The 20,659-nt window shown below is 40.6% G+C and overlaps 1 protein-coding gene across 1 annotated transcript in view; it reads left to right on the forward strand.

Annotated features, from left to right (window-relative positions):
- The window catches only part of PODN (podocan), a 22,032-nt gene extending 7,085 nt beyond the window's left edge, over nucleotides 1–14,947 (forward strand). Inside the window, exons 4-10 of the mRNA XM_009320200.1 lie at nucleotides 628–737; nucleotides 3,012–3,168; nucleotides 5,174–5,289; nucleotides 7,299–7,956; nucleotides 10,674–10,822; nucleotides 12,710–12,911; nucleotides 14,270–14,947. Of these exons, the coding sequence (XP_009318475.1) occupies nucleotides 628–737; nucleotides 3,012–3,168; nucleotides 5,174–5,289; nucleotides 7,299–7,956; nucleotides 10,674–10,822; nucleotides 12,710–12,878 (1,359 nt within the window). The 3' untranslated portion in view covers nucleotides 12,879–12,911; nucleotides 14,270–14,947. The remainder of the gene's footprint in view (nucleotides 1–627; nucleotides 738–3,011; nucleotides 3,169–5,173; nucleotides 5,290–7,298; nucleotides 7,957–10,673; nucleotides 10,823–12,709; nucleotides 12,912–14,269) is intronic.
- The last annotated feature ends 5,712 nt before the right edge of the window (nucleotides 14,948–20,659 follow it).

Below are 20,659 nucleotides of genomic sequence, written 5' to 3' on the forward strand. Positions count from 1 at the left end.
AGATGGGTAGATGAGGCGCTTAGGGACATGGTTTAGTGGGCATGGTGGTGTTGGGTTGACGGTTGGACTCGATGATCTTCAGTGTACAGTAGGTCTTTGCTTTGAAGTCCCATTTGATATTCCATCATTTGGCTCACAAGCATCCCTGTCCTTTGGGAACCTGAATCCTCTGTTGAAAAGATCATCGTAAATGGATGAAATATTGGAACAGACATATAAAGTGACACTTCCCTGCCCCCCGCCAATATACTTTCATATGGGGGTAAGTGGTAGGCCACTGTGAGATGGGTCAGATTTTTTTGGCACAGCAGACTGAGGAATTAGGAACAATAATAAGCAATGTGTTTGCTCTCTGAATAACTATTTCTTGATTTCTTCCACCAAAAAGAGACAGGACTCTTCCAACCAAAACAAACATTCACATATCTTAGAGCAAAAGTCTGTCTCCTTCCTGGAGAGATTAGTGAGTGAGGACAATTTGTTTTCGTTCATGCAATCTGCGTTCAGTTTCATTTATTTTTGCCTGTTTAGAGAAAATAAATTTGCAAGTGTTTTGTTTCTGGTCTAATACTTGGTTAAAACATTTGTTGCATTTAATTGGAATTCCCCTGTATATTTCTTTTACAGCTAACAGTGGCTCCGAAATTCCTACCAAATACCTTGATCAGTGCAGATTTTGCAGCCAATTATCTCACTAAGATATATGGGCTCACATTTGGACAGAAACCAAACTTGAGGTAAGGGATCAGGAAGTAACACAATAATAGTGTTCTGCCGCTGCTTGGAGGCAGTTGGTGAGTGATAAGAAACTATCTGGCTAAACCATGTTATTGTCTACTTATGTTTTTTGGAAAGAAACTGACTGTTATTCTCAGCATGAAAGATCAAATAATCTCTCAGACAAACACATTCCAAGGGCTTTTACTAGCTGCCAGACACTTTTGCATAGGTAAAAATTAAATTGTCTCCATTTTATTTGTGTATCAGTTATGAGTTGAAAGGAACAGCTTTGGTTTCTCAAAATGGAGATTAACTGTTTAGAAATCTCTAGTTTTATTATAGTCCATTCATTTAAAAAAATAGAATCAGGTTGAGAGTACAGTACTCAATGCAGTTGAGTATAACTTAACTATATTAAAGCTGAGCACTTTAACACCTTCAGAAGTGGTTCATACCCTCAGGTCAGGTTTCAAAGGTCTCTCTGCTAGTTTCAGGTTGTGATTTTCTCAGCTGGATCCAGTGCAGCACATTGGCCCATCTCAGATTCAGATGCACGTAGACCACCTCCTGTGAGATACGGTGTTTTCCAAAGGCATTTTGAGTAATCTATATGGACACTGCAGCATCTAAATCCTGCAAAGACATCTCAGACTCTGTTGGTAGCAATATACGCATCCAAGTTTGGAAGCAGTTAATAACAGCTGACTGAGTTGAGCTCCTAAAGCCCAGTCTTGTGACAAACTGAAGAACTCTCCGTTCCCACTGAATTCGTTGAGAGCTGAAGCTACTCTGTACTTACTAAGCCTTTAGTCTCGTAGGCTCTTGGTAGCTGAAAAGGCTGAATCACTCACTGATTTCTGGCAATATCTCATCATGAAAGAAGCTAGATTTATACATGTGTTCTTCCTTAATCTGAGTTGCAGAAGCTGCTGTGTTTTGATTTAATATTAAAATTCTTGCGCTCTTCTGAAGTGATTTTCTCACTCTCCTATATCAACCCTAATTTTAGTCAGAATAGTAACTCACTGATTTCCAAGATTGCTGATATAAAATCCTAACGCAGTTGTTTCAGTTGGTTTATTTGCCCCCAGCAGAGCTCATGGTCTCAGACTGATTATTTAGAAAGCAAGGTTTTCAGAAAGGCAAATATTTGTGAGTTAAAACTACATCTGACCCTGCAGGGTGAACAATATTTTCAGTGTGGCTCTGAACTCCCTGGAGTGTTTGATCACATGATTGTGTTTCTATACCAAGCCTTTCCTTCCTTCCAGAAAGATGTTGCCAAGTTCTCTGCAACTGGTAGAGAATACAAGAGCAAGTTAAAAAAGTACACTTCGACACTGTGCTCTTTTGCAGTTTTAACCTGTCTCTACGATTTTAGCTGCCTGCTGCATCTTGGGGTAAACACAGGAAAGGAAGGGGTAATCGAAGTCAGTAAAATCCTATAATGTTTTGTTAAAAAGAAGTCAAATGAATTAATTTAGCGGTTAAGCCAATGAAAAACAGGAATAATTTCATAGGGGTCAATTGTTTTGTACAGAATTAAAACCTGTGTAAGAAAGAATGAATCATTTTTTAAAAATCTGATTGGAGAAACTCTTCTGTGAATATTAAAGGTTAAAAGTAAGAAGGGCAAAGGGAAAATAAGAAACCCTCTTTCTCTCAATCCCAAAGGTTCATTAAAAAACAAAATTCTTCCAGATTGAGTAAATCTGCTCTGTCTTTCTGTCAGTACTTTATGCCTTTCTGAGTTGTAGGAGTAGGAGAGAAACTGTTTCCTGGGGTATTTCCAGCCTTCATGGAAGCAGAAAGAATGGAGGGGTCAGAGATGGCCCTTTCGTAAGAGATACACAGGTTGATTTTGCAAGCCCAAGAAGCCCAGATTTGATTCCAAATAGAAGTTAAAATTGGGGACTATCTATTAATCAGATATGAGTTCTAACCCTCTCGAGTGAGGCCACCACACCGACATTCGTTGTTTCAAAGCACTGCACAATCCCAGACTTGCACTCAGTTTCTTGTTAAGAAGATAAGTCTACTTGTGAAATTTGTATTCAAACACAGGTTTGGATTTTGAATAGACCTAAGTTTCAGAGAGTATTTGGACGAACCATTTGGTTTTCCCGTCTATATCCCTTGCTAAATTAAAGGGCACGTTTTAAAAACAAACCTAATTATCTCAAGGAAAGAAGAAAAGTTTGAAATACAGTTTTTAAACAGCTTTCTCTTGGTAAACAAAAAACCCAGATCTCACTATCTGTTTAACTTCATCTTTTTTCTCCTTCCAACAGATCTGTGTATCTTCATAACAACAAACTTTCGGATGCTGGGTTACCTGATAATATGTTCAATGGCTCTGATAATGTGGAGATACTCATCATGTCCAGCAATTTCTTGAAGTATGTTCCAAAGAATCTCCCTCCAGCACTATATAAATTACACTTAAAGGTAATGACAACAAGGTTTTGTATTCTTTTATGATTGTGACCAAGTACTGTGTTTGTATGGGATTCAAACTACACAGCCAAGCCATTTCAGTGCACTTGGAAACATTCCCAGGCCCATTGTAAGTCTCATCTGTTATATCCTCAGCAGTAGCTGCCTCCCATGCCCTTACTTTTTTGTTCCTAAGTAACAGTGTGTTTTTGCAAAACACCAAAAGGCTCACAGGGGACAAAAATGCTTTTCTGTGTTTTCAGAGGAATGTATTGCAAATGACTGTGTGGTAGCATTGTTGGTCTCTTCCCTGCATATAATGATATTAATACATATTAGTACAAGAAGGTAGGTCATTCTCCATGGCCATGCAGTGACTGGCCTCCCAGTTAAGTTTGCCACTGACGATGCTGTTTTTCCTGACAGCTGCTTACCCACTATGTACTGGCTTTGCTCACTAACTCATTTCACATAGACTACTGTTTCCTAGCATCAGTGATTTTTGTTTGCTACTGAACTGGCAATTCAGACAACACAGAGAAAGTTTGGATCATCTTGACTGCTACAACTTCTCCAGCAATAGTGCAATAGCAGAAGTTGTGGTATTAACTAGCCTCCAGCATTTTTAATTTCGTGTCATCTGATTTTGATAAAAACACTTCATCATGTCTGTGCTAGAGATCTCAACCTTGTTAATAATGGGAGAGCTGCAGCGGTGGGGAATCCTGGTTCCGCTTGCTCCTAGTGTTGACAGCTCCTTGGACATGTGTAGACTGGAGTCTCTTATCAGCCTCTGGACTTGGGCAGTTCTGTGTTGCTTCCCAGCTTTCTTTTCCCTTGAAGGTTTCACTGCTAATTCCCATTAAAGTATTCTAGAAAACAGGCTTCTCCAGCTTGAAGAAAAGTAAAGGCAAACAGTCTGATCCTTTAAATTGTTGGAATTTCTCTGCAAAGTGTGAAGTTCCTAGTCCCCTGCATTTTATTGCCATTTATAGGTAATCATTATCTCCCAAAGGGGTCTCAGACTTTGAGGACTACACTTTGAACTCGTATCCTTTCCTGCTGTCACCAGTTGTGTTAAGGGCAGAGGAGCTGAAGAGAGAAATGAACGTTTTGTTTTCAAGTGCACTGCCTGTCAGTAGTAACATTTACCTTGATATTTTGACTGGGAAAAAAACAGGACAATGAGAAATGAAAGACAGCCAATAGTGGACCAAAAGCATCCAAAAGTTGTATTTTAGATGTGACAGATCTTTTTTTTTCTTTCACTATTCATTGAGACACTCATCCAAATCTGTCTGTGGTGGTATCCACTTTATATTAGTTGGCACATGAATCTAGTCCAGTCTGTCCATCACATTATTGTGTATACGTGGATTGTAGGAAGTTTAAGAAATTCAATGTCAGTGTTTTATATATTCTTTTATAATTCCTAGTGTTTTATATATCCTTTTATAATTCCTACAGTTTCTGTATGGAATTTCTAAGTGGAATTTAGTTTTATATTTTGTTTGTGTCTGCCTGCTGGCTACTGCAAAGCCACACTAAGGCAGCAGGACTTATTATTTTGGAATCTACATTGCAGGAACTGTACCTTTTGGAATGCCATTAATGCTGGAAGGGTGGCTGGTTCCCAGCTTCCAACCTAATTCTTCTTTATGTTGAAATCTGTCTTACAAAATGCAGAAATTTTGAGCAAACTCCAGAGGTAGTTGCCTAGATTATGTTATACATTTGCACATAGGTGGAAGGACTAGGAATACAAAAGAAAACCGTCCGGCACAGAGGCAAATTCTAACTCCTTAGCCCAAAGGTTCCATGGGGAATCAATAAAAATAGGTTGTAATATTTCAGTCTAGTATTTGTATTTATTTCTTAAGCAGAATTGCAATGCCCCCTGAAATATCTTAGTCTAGCTCTTTTTGAAGTTTAACTGCCTGGTGTTAGGTGAGCAGGACCTGAATGCCCTATGTTGTTTCATGCCAAATTATGTTCTTTGTGCTTCTGGTGACTCTAGAACAACAAGCTAGAGAAGATTCCCAAAGGAGCCTTCAGTGAACTTACAGGTCTGCGGGAGCTGTATTTACAGAATAACTACTTGACTAATGAAGGAATGGACAATGAAACTTTCTGGTGAGACTGAGATCTATAGTTTGCACCTCTGTTTGTCTATCTCTTCTGGTAGAGTAGTATATCTACTGAAAAAAGTAAATCTTAAAAAGTACATTTATTAAAAGCTGCACGACATTATGCATTTCTCTGCTAAGTCTATATGAAAAGACTTAGATTCAGATGCTGCCATTCAAAAGCAAAGGTCTGGGTGAGTGGTTTGAATTCACGCTGCAGAATACTTCTATACAAAAGACACAACACTGAACATCAGACTGCATCACTCCCTGATTGCCACAGACCCAATCACACCAGGTACTAAGTGCCTTCTGGGAAAAGGCCACCTAGAACGATGTTGAAAGCTGGTCTCTGTTCTTCCAAACTAGTCAAAAGTGAGGTTACTTGGGACATTCCAGTTTCAAGGGCAGTTCTCTGAAAGTTAAGGCCAGACCTCCATCTTCGCTAAAGCCACGTCTGTGTTTCTGTGAAGGTGACTTGAAAGCAGGCACAGATACACAGTTGTGAATTCATCTGGCACAGCTGTACCTCAGTGCAGATGGATTGCTGGAGTAGGAGGGGATGCAATGGTGCTGCTCAATAGCCAGATGGCTGCAAAAGCTTTGCTACAAAGTGGTGCAACAGAAATAGCCTCTGGCTGTCCTAAATTTAGCCTGGGGCTTAGCACTTCAAAAAGTTAACATTTGTGTCTCTGCTTGCACTGAATGCTGCCCTTCTTCTACCTGAAAATCCAGATCGTATAATCTGTCCTGCCCATAACTTAATTCTGTAAACTTTTCTGATCTCCAGACATGAAAGTGTATCAAATTGTGCTTTCCTTTTCTGCATCCCACTCCCAGAAAACTCCCTTGGTAATTTACCATAGCTGTGTTGTATCTGCCTCCAGGTCATGTTGGACATATCATTTCTGTTAAGATTTTGATGAACGGAGTACAGCTAAGGCACCAGTCACGGTCAGCAGAAGGGGTGGATATTGCTCCTTGCTCTCATGATACTGTCTGTACAGCACAGCATAGTGCTATTGAGATGTACCCAAGCTGGGGAAGTGTTACAACTTGCAGCAATGAAGTGCTTTACCCAGAGAGTATGTTTGCTCATTCAGAGCATGCTTGGATAACTGTGAATAACAGCCTAGTAACCAGTAATGTCTGTAAGGCATTAGTTCTCACATTTCCTGAAAACTTTCTAGTCATCTGCAGTGGGTTATGTAGTGCCATGCAGATTACAGTCTCATTTGAACTGAGAAACTGACTTGAAATACAAGGGAATAGAGGACTCCTCAGTCCTGGCATATAATACCATTGATCCACATCCAGTTGGTATAAGTGGCTGGTCTGAGGATTTATTTTAGCTTCAGTTGAGTCTGTGGAATCCAGATTCAGTAGATTACACAAAGCAGCTCTAGCCCTGACTCACTTCCATAATGCTGGGAGGGTCAGGAGAAGTTCACTACCTTAGCCTAGGATGCTGAATTAGCATTTCTGCTTTTCATAAGAGTAATATTTCATCACCTGAAAAGCAGGCCCGCTTTTCAGTTTCAATAGACACTTTCAGAGAGACAGTAATTACTCATGCTCAGGCTACATTTCTGTGAAACTGAGAGCTGAATTCTGTGTTCTAATGGTGCTCCACTGGCATCTTTCTTGTGGTATTTGTTCACTGAAATTGCTCATATGTTGCTATCTGTGGTGTCAAATGAGAGAACAGTAGACTGCAGAACTGATCTCAGGTCTCAGCCCAGTGGCGGTTTGGATGTCTGTGGACTCTAGCAGGTTCTCTTGCTAGTGTGGCTGGGGAGCAATGGCAGCTCCCAGTCCTAATCCCTAATGGCAGTATGGGAGCTCCCTGTTTTGCTGTCCACATCAGTCACATCATGAGACAAAAAAGGGCAGTAACGGGAGCTGTGCCGGGGAGAAAGACTCTAAAGCAAAGATTGTAAAATCATAGGGGAAGTTGGTTATCGTTTCACCTTGCAGAATCTAAATGGAGAGTGTTTTCTTTCCTGCTTTCCCAAGGAAATTGTCTAGTCTTGAATATCTGGATTTGTCCAGCAATAACCTCTCACAAATCCCAAGTGGTTTACCTCGAAACATCGTCCTCCTCCACCTGGAGAAGAATGCAATTAAGGTGATTGGCAGAGATGTCTTGACCCAAATTAAGAACCTGGAGTACCTTCTGCTCCACAATAACAAATTAAAAGCCCGAGGTATTCACCCATCAGCCTTCCAGGGCTTAAAGAAGCTGCACACTGTCCACCTGTACAACAACATGCTGGAAAGGATTCCCAGTGGCCTGCCCCGGCGAGTGAAAACACTTATGATCCTTCATAACCAGATCTCTGAGATTAACAGGAATGACTTTGCTACCACTTACTTCCTTGAAGAGCTGAACCTGAGCTACAATAAGCTTAAAAGTCCCCAGATCCATCGGGAGGCCTTCCGTAAACTGAGGCAACTAAAGTCCTTGGATCTTTCTGGAAACAATCTCCACATGGTGCCCTTTGGCTTTCCAAAGAACTTGCAGATTCTGAAGCTGAAGGAGAACGAGATAAGCATCATCCCAAAAGGGACTTTGTCTGGGATGACAAAGCTGCGGGAACTGTATTTGAGCAACAATAAACTGAAAGTAAATTCCATTTATTCAAGAGCGTGGAGAGAACTCAACAGTCTCCAGGTAGAAACGTCACCTTCTCTAATTGTTTTAGTAATGCTGATGTCCTCGTCTGTCTGCCTAAGCCAATTTGTATAGCACCAATGCTAGATGGGCTTGGTCCTCATGTTTTGGGCTTGCATTGTAAGTGCTACACCTTCTGTTTCTAGAGGAGAAATGATGTGCTGTTGTGCCAGAGGTGGGTACCTCCCACTGCTGACCAGGGTGGTTGTTCACCATGTACTGCTAATTCTGGGAAATGGAAAGACGTCTTTGTTTCTGAACCCTAACGGTGTCCTGTATTTTCAGATAAAAATTAGTGAATGTTGACATTAAAACGGAAATTATGCCTTTCAAATAGCTTGTCTCCCAAAAGATTTAAAATCCGCTCTGAAGAGAGACAGCAGGAGGAAGGAATGCATAAACAAAACCACTCTTTAATTCTCAAAGCCCCCACATCAGCTTATAGTCAGACAGGCCAAGCTGTAGGATTTAGCAGCTCAGCTGGCTAAGGCACCTGGATAGCAGCTAGGAGGTCTGGATTCAATCAGCAGTCTTCTCATTTGCTTAATTGTTGGAGAAAGTTAAACACAAACCATAAGGCAGGCAGGAACAATCACATTTGTGCTGTGCAAAATGACCTTTCAAAATTGTAACACTGGCTGAAGGATTTGTCTGCATTTCCTTTTAGGTAACAGCCTGTTTCCTGCAGTAAAAGGTATTACCTATGTCATATGGCAACCATCTAGGGTGCATACGGTTAGGTCACTGTACAGGCAAAGTTTGTACATCTCAGAGCAGAGCAGGGATAAGGGTCATGGAGCATATGCCACACTGGTCCCCAGTGTGTTTTCAGACAATCCAAAAGCTTATCTATGTGAACATTTCTCTTTCTGGTGTTTCTGGGAATAAACAATAGCTTGTTTTTCAGTTAATGTAAATCAGCAATGCAGCAGCAACAGTGTCTGTAGAGCCGTTGGTTTACATCAGCTGCAGATTTGGTCCATGGCTTTATTATTACATTTTGCATTTGTTTGGTGCCTCGGTGATACGTGTGTGTGTGTGGGCATGCGTGCATGCAAATATATTTAAGATGAAGAGTAGTCTGGAAGGAAGATGCTGTTGAGAATTACAGATCTTGGAACTGTTTCACTGCAGTAGCTTAATGAAATGTAGGCACTGTCACCTTGGTTGTTTTTTTTCCAAACAAAAACGGGTCATGAGACCCATTAAGCAGCTTTAGTTATTGGTTGGAACGACAAGCTTTCCTTCTCAAAAGGTCCAATTCATAGCTATTTCACGTTATTTTTTTCTACTGTCACTCCCTTGTAGTCAGTGTCAAGCCAGAATAACGTGTTGCTGAATCAAACATTGGCCCTTCAGTTGTACCTACTCCACAGTAAACCCTGTTCATATTAAACAAGGTTAAGATAATAGCACGTATTTAAAGTTCTGTTAGACTAACGGTGCATTTTTGGCTGTTGCTTTTTTCTGGAACAGCATTACTACTTGTAAGTTATTTTGATGATAGCATATATGAATCTTTTTTATCATTAAGGGCTTAACTGTGCAATTGGTTTATGAGTTGGTGCACTGGAGTGGATTTGACAAATAACCATCACATAAGATCCTGATCGTGCATGTACTTAGCATACACTTCAGTCCACACTGTTTCCATGGAAATCACTGAAGACTATCTGCAATTGCAAAGCTAGACATTTACATAATTGTTTGCCAGACTGGGGTTACATGGAGAATAAAAACACTGAGATCATGACAATCGTTTGCAGAAGTGTAGCTTTGAATAATGTGTAACTAGTATGTCATCTTGATGCTATGAAAATGCTACAATACAAGATAACAAAACACTTATTTTGATCCATTTCCTTGTTTAAAATTCATCTGAGAAATGATCATGGCCTTTAGTCTTGATGTCTCATATATTAGTCTATGTTAGAATGTTTCCAGGTGTTTTTCTGTGTAACTTTGAGTAATGTAACCTTAGCTAGTGAAGTGTTTGCAGTAGCAGCTTCCAAGGAATTCTCATGCATATCTGAAACCCAGTCTGCTTTTAATTCACTTTAAGCAGGCATGGGCTAAAGCCTGGGGACAGAGATAAAGAACTGTTGGGACTCCTAAACAAAACAGCATGATGTCTCATGTGAAATCATGATGCGAAATGGTAGTGTAAGAGAGCAGATTTGTCATGGCCACACTTAACCTTGATGCAAATTAGAAGTAGATTAAACTAGTTTATGCTACAAAAAATATCACTTCAGTTTTCCACAATGAACTTAAACTGAACCTTTCTGCATGACTGACAATTTACAATTTCCACCGTACACACGGTGTTTGTCATTTTCCTGACCTCACCAGAAGGGAGAGGATCTGAAACAGACTCACCAAAGTACCATCTGAAAAACAAAGCCTGTTCCCAGATGATTTTCAAACACAGCAAATCCTGGATAAGCTTTGCATAAACATCTCACTTCTGCATTGTTACCACACTAAGTTTTTTTAAGTGCGTATATATATATATATGTATTTTTACAGACTTATGTGTACGTGTGTGTATGTATAAAAAACAATGGATAAACTTCCAAAGGGGGGGGGGGGGGGGGGAGGGTGTATAGAGCCAGCCTTTGGAAGCTCATTTGTTGTCAAACTTAAATCTTTTTTTGGAGTACTGTTAATATTTAAATTCAGTTATTTGTTAGACCCCTGTTGTCTCTTCCTTGCAGTCACTAGACATGGCTGGCAACCAGCTGACTTCTATCCCATCAGGCCTGCCAGAATCTCTAGAATATCTGTATCTTCAGAACAACAAGATCACAACGGTTTCAGAGAATGCTTTTGAATCCACACCCAAAATAAAGGGGATTTACCTCAGGTAAGGTCAAGTTTCCACTCAAACACAAGATTTTTTTCTTCTTCATCCACTTTATAATTGCTTACTTTTTAGAAAGTATTTAAATTCCTAACTTCCTAAATAAGCAACTTTGTTTTCTAGTGATGTATGATGAAACTATGTTCAGCTGCTCAGAAAATACATAGATACACACAATATGCTCTTTCTGTTTGGACAGTTTGTTCTTTCTGTGCTTATTGGAATGAATTAGGCATGTTAGAAATTCTGGGAAATTAATGGTTAACATAATGTCATATTCCAGTATTCAGCTGTGAACTAAAAGTTTACAGTCCGCTTGTAGGACTACAGCTTTGCCGGTGTCTGTTAGCCCTGGATTTTGACAAAATCCCCCTCTAGTAAGGCGTGTATGAGTAATCTTGAAGTTGTGCGTATTCCCTTGATAGTTTTGTCAGAAACAGATGACAAGTTACAGCTGTGACAGTTATGTAACTAAGTTTAGAAAGCTTTTCTAGTTTTTTTCCTACTCTGTCAGTTGGATGAGGACCTTCTTTTTATAGGTGACAGATACGGACCTTTTTTACATATAATGCAAAGTGACAGTATTGTAACTGATTTAAGCAAAGATTTATACCACAAGAAGTGAAGCAAGAATCTGGCCCAGTAATATATTAAAATTCAATCTGATGGAACATTATTGAAAATATCGCTTAGAAGTAATTTATGAAACCCTACAGAATACGTGATTAAGCCGATCCTATGGATATGTTCAAAAAGCCTAGGCTGCCTGCTGCACGAGACTAAATAAGGCCTTATTTTGTCTGTATGCAAATAAACTGTTCTGTAGTTCTGAATAGTTCTGAATCATACCTTTTTGGATGAATGATTCCATACCAAGCAAATAAAATTACAAAGTCTGGTGTAAATTAGAGCAGTCTGTCTATTCAGCTGCTCATATTTATGAGATTTTAGTGAATGCTTGGATGCAAACCAGAAACCACATACCATACTCTATATTTCTATATAAAGAGAAAAAAGGAATTTGCAAAACTGTTTTGCTAACATATTTAGGAGGCAACTCCACACAAGCTAAATTGTATTTCTTAATGGGAGGCTATTAATCACTGCAATGCTGTGAAACAATAATATACATCTGGAATATTAGAATACGATTTTAAGCATGTTCAAGAGTAACGGACCAAGCAGTATATGTGAGAGGTTCTTAAACTGCAGATTAGTTTATTCATATTCTTGGAAACCCAAATAACAGATGAAAATTTATTGCATGTTGCTTTGTTTCTAAAGGGATACTTTGTACTAGTATTTTGAGTTTCGTGGGAGAAGAATTAAACTATCAAGGGATGACACAGAATCTCATGAAAAAGCAAGTTACAATTTGAAATGTGGGCTGTGGAGCAGACACCTTTCCACTCTGGGAAGGAGAAAGCAGAATTCCAAGAGAAAGAATTTGTGGGGGACGAATTCCAATATTATGATTTTTTTCCTTGCAGAATACAATTATAGAAGGGGGAAGAGGGGCTGGGGCAGAGAAAAGTAGGAGTTTTTTGGAAGCTTGGTCAGTGAACTTGAGATCAGTGGGAGATACTTAATGCTTCCCAGTACTTTCCTGCAAGGTTCCTTTGTGATGATAGAGAGTGCTGTGAGCAAACTTTGTTCACTCACTGCATTTGGCTGCTTGCTAATCGGTACCTGTTTTCCCTTCCTTTTTCCATCCAGAGGAGTCAGTACTCTTAGAGTGCTGTTGTGGGTCAGTGTAAAGTTAAAGTACCTTGGGTCAGCGTAAGTTAGAGTAACTCTACAGAATGGTTTCCTCCTAGTCTCCTCATTTCTGTATTGGATATAAAAATGGGCTTATTTAAATAAGAAGGCCTTTTGTTTGTTTGTTTTAAGGTTTAATAAGATTGCAGTTGGAGCACTGAAGGAAAGTACCTTCCAAAACCTAAAGCACTTACAGGTACTGGATATTGAAGGAAACCTTGAATTCAGCAACAGTTCAAAGAATAAGGACGACTCAGAAAAGGAAATGGAAGATGAGGAAGAGGAAGAAGAACTGAGATAAAATGTGAACTCACACAAGCACATCATGTGGGAGGTAACAACTGTAGTTTAGTTAAATCAAGGACCCAGTTCTCAGACTCTTGTGTAAATAATTCCAATTGACAAGTATGGTTGAAACATAACAAGTGGGTGTCTGAGCCCTAGACTCAAAGACTTTCACTAAAACATGGCTGGTAATTGCAGAATCAAAAAGGGTTGAAAATACATTATTTTGTAAAATGAAAGAGTCAGTATATATATCTGTGTTTTATCAGAGGCAGTTGACTGTTCATAGTGGCTTCTGCTTATGGCCACAGCAGACATAATAGGTAAATATGAAGGTCATTATTTACTAGTTCTGATAATAAATGAAAAGGTATTTCATGATATTTTTAAGCAACTGGTTCAAAAGAAAAACAAAGAACGAACTGTGAAGCTTACTGATGCAGAAGGCCATGTGAGCTGAAGATGGATTAAAAAAATGAGACAAATTAAAGGAAGATAGACCCATTGGTGTCTGTTAAACATGGCATTAAGATTATGACCTCTATCTCAAGCAGTCCTTAAATCACTGACCACTCGGAGTGGGAAGATAATACTATACTTGGCATATTTCTTATGGAAATAATATCTACTTCAGGTCACTTTTGGAGATGGTATGCAGGACGGGATTGATGCATGGTCCAGGATAGCCAGTTCTCACAACAGCCTGTGCTTTTGCTACTGATAAGTCTTGGTGAGGGTTCACTGCTCATTTCACCCAGATTCACTGAAAGGCCTCTGGCCAGTTACAGGTTGTGATTGCTGCTGACTTTGATTCCAGACTGGTAATCTTGAAATTAAGATCTCAGTATTCCATAAACAATCTGGCCAGCCACTTGATCTCTCTAGTTGAACCTCTTTTCTTTTCAACTGCAGAAGAAAAGATGAAGGGAGAATGATGTTTGAGGAATATGTATTTTTCCGTAAGAAGAATAGGGATCTGCTTTATGCATCTCTTAAGCATTTTGTGTTGAAAGATGATGAGGTTCAAGACACTGCCTTCTACTTTTGGAGATCTAAACTCTAAAACTTGAAAAAAAGTTTAGTTTTGTCCCAAATCAACATTTTGTCATGGAGAATGACACAAGGAAGTGCTAGGAATAGTGCTAATGCTGAAAAGATGATGGGGCTTGAAAAGGGCAGAAGCCACTTGGAAAGTCAAACATTAGACCTCCTGGCTAGGCTATATGAAAACTTTATGAGAGAAGAAATAATTTGTATCTACAGACTTAGAGTACATATAACTTCCAAATCAACACATCTCTGGTTTAGTTTGGGGCACGTGCGACATGTCAGCGGGTACTAAGTTTAGCATATTCTGAATTCTGTATTCCATTATGTAATTTATTTTGTTTTTCTGATGTTTTGCAGGAAAGCATATGGAAAATTACATATATGTCTATGTGTATATATCTATATAGATATACAGAGAACACTTAGCAAAACGTGCAATGAATTACGCAGAAACTGTCGTGGCACTGGGCCAGGCTTACGGAAGACAGTGTGTTACAATGCCTTATTCAGGGATAGACCCTGAATGCCTTTCCAAAGCTTCCAAGTCATCTTATACAGGACCCAGGATCATAAGGGATTGCTCTGGAACTCACAAAAGCTGGCTTTTGTTTCTTCTGTTTCTCTTCCTTCACTGTTTCCATCTGTAATAACAATATGGGACTGTTTTGGACACATGCCTTCAAATGCTGTTTTTGTCACTGCATTTTAAATGAACCATGTATATGCTTCTTTTCTTTTCCTCCACCCCAAAGAAGCTGCTGTTGATGAGGCGAGATGGATATTTGCAGTAGTTTCATGTGTGGAGCAGTATATGAGGCATTTTGGTCATCAAGCAGCAGTAATAATTCTGAATGCAACTATTCCTCTGTTATAACAATGTGTATATTTGGATGAGAAAAACAAAGTAAGGCTGGATCCCATAATATTTTATCTCTACTGCCAAAGCCTGCAGTATATGCCTGTTTTAGAAAGGTTTTAAGAGAAAACAATTGCTCTTGTGAATATATATATAAAATCTGTATGTCTGCCTTCCAGAGCTTTGGTAAAGTTTCTGTCTTGCTGTTGTTTGCCCATGTGGCAGTTGTATGAATGTCTCTGAAGGTATATCCAGAAGACTGAGTAACAGTATGCGATTTAACATATGTGGTAGAATTTTTCACATATTGTGTATCATTCACATTAAGAGTCAGAAGCGAGACTAATGAAGCAAAAGAGGTAAGTGGGTGTGGGATGTCTTAGGAGAAACCTGTTAAGCATCAAGAGAAATTTCTTCGTTTAGTTCAAGTCTGGGGACAGTGCCTGTTGTCATACTCTCTTAAAGCTTGTTTTATGGTGTTGAGTATTCTCTGCTCCTGTTGAAATCACAGAAAATAAGGAAACCAAGGAAAAGAAGACTCACCGAGGTACCTGGATGGCAAGCTGCTTATTTGATTATAATGTACTTTATCTGAGGTAGCTAATCTGCTTGAGGAAATGGTCTTTTCTTTTGAGGATTTCTGATTGAACACGTGTTGTTTTGCATACTGCATTCCAGGATTTACTTGGAAACACAGTTGGCTTAATTTTTACCATCTGTTTTTCCTGCTGGAGAAGATCTAGTTCCACACTCTCCCTTTGGGTTCCCATAGCACATGACAGTAATTTCAAGCTGATATTTCCTACCTTAGACAGTTCAACACGATCATGAATCATAGAAGGAAAGATTGCTTCCTGAAAAAAACAAAAGCTTGGCCCTAAAAATTGCAAAAAACCCACATTTTTGGATATCAGCTATACAGCTGAGCAATAAAATAGCCTTCCAACTGACTTTTGGGATAGATTTCTATGTAAAATGTCTACAGAATATAGTTCAAATCAATTAGCTATCTCCAGCAAACCCCAATGGAAGTTTTGCCAGTCTTTGGTGAAACAGACCAATTTATTATACTCCTGAACAAGCTGAGAATATGCAGATCTGTACAGTTTTTTGGAGAACTGTTTGATTATCTTTAAACTTCAGTCCCTTACACTGTGATTCTGTGAGAAGTCAGGTGCCCCAGGCGCCCTTTGAATCCCTTAAGAGTCTGATGTGGTGAATGCAGGGGTGAAGGTACGTTTTAGCACCCTGTAGAATCAAGCCCAAAATTTCAGGATGATACATACACTGTTAAACTTCTTAATCAAGCGACAGCCTTTGCCGAAGGAGACCCACCTACAGTGGAAGGAGCATATCCTGTAGACCAAGTAGAGTTAGGAAACCCTTTCCCAAGTTTATTTCAAAATAATTGTACACTGATTCTGTCCTTTAAAGGGGACAATGTTTCCCAGCAGCAAAAAAAAACCCCAAAAAGACACCCCTTCCCCCCAATAAAAGCCTCACAGCCCCCCAGGAGGAATGTCTTTTGATTGTCATGTAAGAGATTGATGAGACAGAATCACAGGCTTAATTCCTTGCTTACCTGTTATCATCAGCACCTATGACATTGGACATGAAACTGTCAAACCAAAATGGTAGGTTGGTTGTTTCTTTCAAAGGAGTAAGAGATGATGAGGAAGAGTCAGAAGTCCACAGGACTAAGCCCACATATTTTTTTGGCTGTGGGTGGTACCTGTAATCCGAAGGTCCAACCCAGAACTTGGGTGGAGCAGGACCCAGGAACAGGGTCCAACTTTTATTATTTCCTTTAGTGAAAATTACGAGAGTTGGGAAGTTGGCCTCTCCTTAGGCCACACAGTTGGGCCAGAAAGAGACATCACAACTGTTGTTTTCATGTGACTTTCTTCCTGTGAATTGCTTGGATTTGGGAAAGAGAAGAATAGAAAGTTTTTAAGGCTGAGATAGATGTATGGATAGTGAAAACTTGGAATTCTAAAAAATTCAATTGGCAACTTTATGCCTAAGTATGCATTTGCACATACTTGGTATTCATGCGTGGTCTGTATGCAAACAGAGGTCTGAGTTTATTTGCTGTTTTTCTTTTAAAGGCCATGTTTCCTCATTACAGAGGATACTGCGCAAAATGGGGGGAAATGGGATTTTTCTGAGATTGGATACGATTTTTCACAGCAACAGGAGTACAAATGCAGCACACGAGCTATCAAGAACGCAATGGGTGCCAAAAATAGCCCCTGGATAATGAGCTTTTATTTCATCTGGTGGGCACGTAGCCCAGCTGCGTCTGCTATGTGGACAGGCCGTTCTGCAGTGGTTCTCCCCCTTGTCCCCATTCCTTCGGGCTCCTCGCCACCATGGGTGTCCCCTCCCGAGGACTGGGGCACCCAGAGCCCACTCCCTTCCCGGTCCGGCCTCTGCATGCCCTCCCCTCACTCCTGCCCTGCACCGCTCCCCTCCGGGTAACCCCAGGGGCTTGTTATTTGGGGGCTTTTGGGAAAAAAGGGCAAGGATAATTGTATATTTCCCAGAGGTTTTGTCTCCCCAGAAGGGGGTTATGGCCCCTCTTCCCTCCCTGGGTGCCAGGAGGGGCCGCAGGACCCATGCTGAGGTGCTGGGGGTCAGACTGGATCTGGGGAGCGTGTTTCCCTCTGTTCCCCACGTTCACAGAAGTGGAGGACTCCTCCTGCCCCAAACAGGCACAAAGGCCCCACAAAGGAGCAGGCGCCATCCCGCCTGCTGTGAGGAAAGGAGAGGCCCCAGCTGTGGCGGCTCCTCTGTGGGGAGGGAGGTGGCACGAGGCCGAGGCCTTCCCTCCTCCAAGATGGCGCCTTGTGAGACCCTCTGCAAGGGACAGCAGGACCTCATGGGTGACTGGATGTCCCTAGCCTTGGCTGGCAGGAGGGGTGAGTTGGGGGGGATGCCAGCGGCCATGCCGCCAGGGAGGGAGGCAGGGTGAGGGGCTGGGGGAGCTGGGGGGCGAAGCACCTTTGTGGTGTGGTGAGGGGGTTGGGGGGGAGCGGCCATGCCGCCAGGGAGGGAGGCAGGGTGAGGGGCTGGGGGAGCTGGGGGGCGAAGCACCTTTGTGGTGTGGTGAGGGGGTTCCTGCTCTGCCTCAAATGCTGTGGTGTTTGGGGTTTGTTATGTTTAATGAAAAAGAGGTGCTTTACACAATAAAGCTCTTCTTAGCACTCTTCTAAGAAAAAATGAGTTAAGAAAGAAAAAAGAACCTCCAAAGGAAAACTTTTGACCAAATTCGAACAGGGATGTAGTGGGGCAGGAGGAAGGCTGCAAAGTGTTCCCTTGGGGGAGCAGCGGCAGCTCCTAATGAACCGCCAACTGCAGACCTCTGGCAGTGGTGCAGCATCTCTGCGGGGCTGCTTTCTCCGAGAGTTGCCAACCACCCTCCTCGCAGCCAGCTGTGGGTCAGACAGCCATGCCGGGGTGAAGATCTGCTGTATCTCTGAGCTTTGGGGACTTGGAGATTATTTTCATTAGCTCCCTCCCATAAATACTACAGGATTGTCCATTAAAAGGGCTGTTGGGGAAAGGATCCTCCAACTTCTGCAGGTGCTGAAGAGTTGGGCTGGCAGGCCTGCTCCTAAGGCATCTGTGGTACAAACCCCTTCCTCCTCTTCTGCTGCTTTGCAAGAGGGATAGAGGGGACTTCTTCCTGAAAAGGCTGAGGATCTGGGTAGCAGAAGTTAGGTATGTGCAGGAGTGAGGCTACAGACCTGCATTAACAAAGTGGATGAGAACGGAAAGCGTCCTCCTCCCTGGGACCCAACTGCCATTTCTTCTACTCCTTGGTGGTCCATGCAGAGAGGGGAGGCAGGAGGGCTCTGAGCGAAACTTCACAATCGTTCTCTTTTGACAGTGGTTTCTGATGGTCAATGAAAGTTTAGTTTATGATACCATTTGTCACCACATTGACTAAGCCCACTAACTTTTTTACAAATTCTGCTTACAAAAAAGTAATAAGAATAAAGATGTATTTTACAAATAATATTTTTGAATTGAATATTATTTGAATATTCCAAGCAGTCTCTTGGGAAGCTTCTATGATCTAGTCCAGTATCCTACTAATTGATTTCACTCTATACTGTAATATTGGTGAGTCTTTCTCCCTGGGTTTGGGAATAGTTGTCCTAAAAACTTAAACATATATAGAGTTTTATATAATATGAATTTAACCTTGTTTTTTCAAGATATTTCCTTCTCTAATGGGATTAATTTATGGAGATCATTATAATTGCTTTATCATGTTGCTAATATAAGAACAGTGAGTAAATTCCCTAAAGAACTCCATTTCCTGTAGTGAGGAAAATATTGGTGTGCCCTGTAGCTCTGATTCATACTGCTATTGTAAAGTCAGCCAGCTGTGAGATATATGTGCAGGCAGTGGATGATAAATGTCTTCTAATAATCCAGTATACAAAGTATTTCCATAAAAATTCTTCAGTAGTATCCAAGGACATTAAACAGTCCATCAATAAAGTCCTTCTTTAAATGGTTTTGAATCAGGCAAAGGCTGTTTTAATGCACAGTTGTATAGGCTATCTCAGGTTTTCCCCATGGTAGTTCCAGTATCTGTTTTTAGCATATGATTATGATACTATCAAGAACGTTGCTTCCCATAAAAATTCAGATTGATTTGCAGTATTCTCAGCTCCAGTTGCAGACAAGAAATGAATGTCTCATGCTTTTATTACTTAGGATATAATTGCGTGTTTGTTGACAGTCATCAAAGAAATTAGCTTTAAAAACCTTTACTTAGGATATATCCTTTATACAGGATTAAAATTAACTTTGATTACTTATATAGCATTCTAGATCTCTCTCCTTCTTTGTGGTGGACCTCTCTTTTGGGTCTGTTTAATTCAAATGCAGCAGTGGGATAAAACCCAAAGCACTTTACTGATGTGCTGAAGACAGTAGAGTTGCTGCACCATGAGGCACCCTCATCATCCACAGCTTAAAAGATTTGGCACTGGAAGACTCACTTTGGTTGTTCCTACTCTTTCTGTAGAGCACGTAGGAAGAACCAAAGCGAATCTTCCAATGCCAAATCAAGCAGGAACAGCTGAAGTGAATCTTCCAGATTGTTCCCACCTACTTTACAGAGGAGGGACGAACAACACATCTGGGATGCAGATAATCTCTAGTACCTTTTGTGAAATTTACTCTGGAGAGCTGCAGATTACTTGCGCAAAAAGTACAGTATGGAGCTGTACATTAATCCTGTGAACAGCACCAGTGAGAAAACAACTGAGAATGAGCAGTCACAGTGGAAATTCTCTCCATTGGAGAGCTTTGAGACTTCCTTTCCGAACTTTCTGCTAGAGCTAGCTCCAACCACAGTGCTGAACTGATACCCTCCTGTCCGTTCTGATTCCTCCCTCCCCAGATACTTGGTTAGGAAGGATTTCATGTCAGAGAAATGCTTTCTTCTATTAAAAAAACCCAGAAGATTGGAGGATTTATTCTAAAACAAAGATCATACATTTACTGATTAAACCATCAATAAAAAATAAGACTACCCAAATCTCTGTACTTTGAATTTGTTTTCAGGAAAACTCATGAAATATAAAAGAACTATTTAAAGTGTTTAAATGGAAAAGAAGATGGAAGATTAGGGTTGAAAATACCTAGTTTGACTTAGTTCTGTATAATTTCCACATGTTTTTAATAGCCTCGTGGTAAAACCCAATAAAACCACTAGAAGCAATGAAATCATAATGAAACATCTCAAGGTCAGTCTTGTTTTTCTTTTGGTTTTGCCATCTAGCCCATACAGTATTTGTAGCAGATGTAATGTGAGATATCTGTGAACATAAAACACTTCTTGTTTTGCTTCCCCTGCTTTTTCCATCCCA

Source organism: Pygoscelis adeliae, unplaced genomic scaffold, assembly GCF_000699105.1.
Source record: "Pygoscelis adeliae isolate BGI_AS28 unplaced genomic scaffold, ASM69910v1 Scaffold393, whole genome shotgun sequence".
Lineage (NCBI taxonomy): Eukaryota > Metazoa > Chordata > Aves > Sphenisciformes > Spheniscidae > Pygoscelis > Pygoscelis adeliae.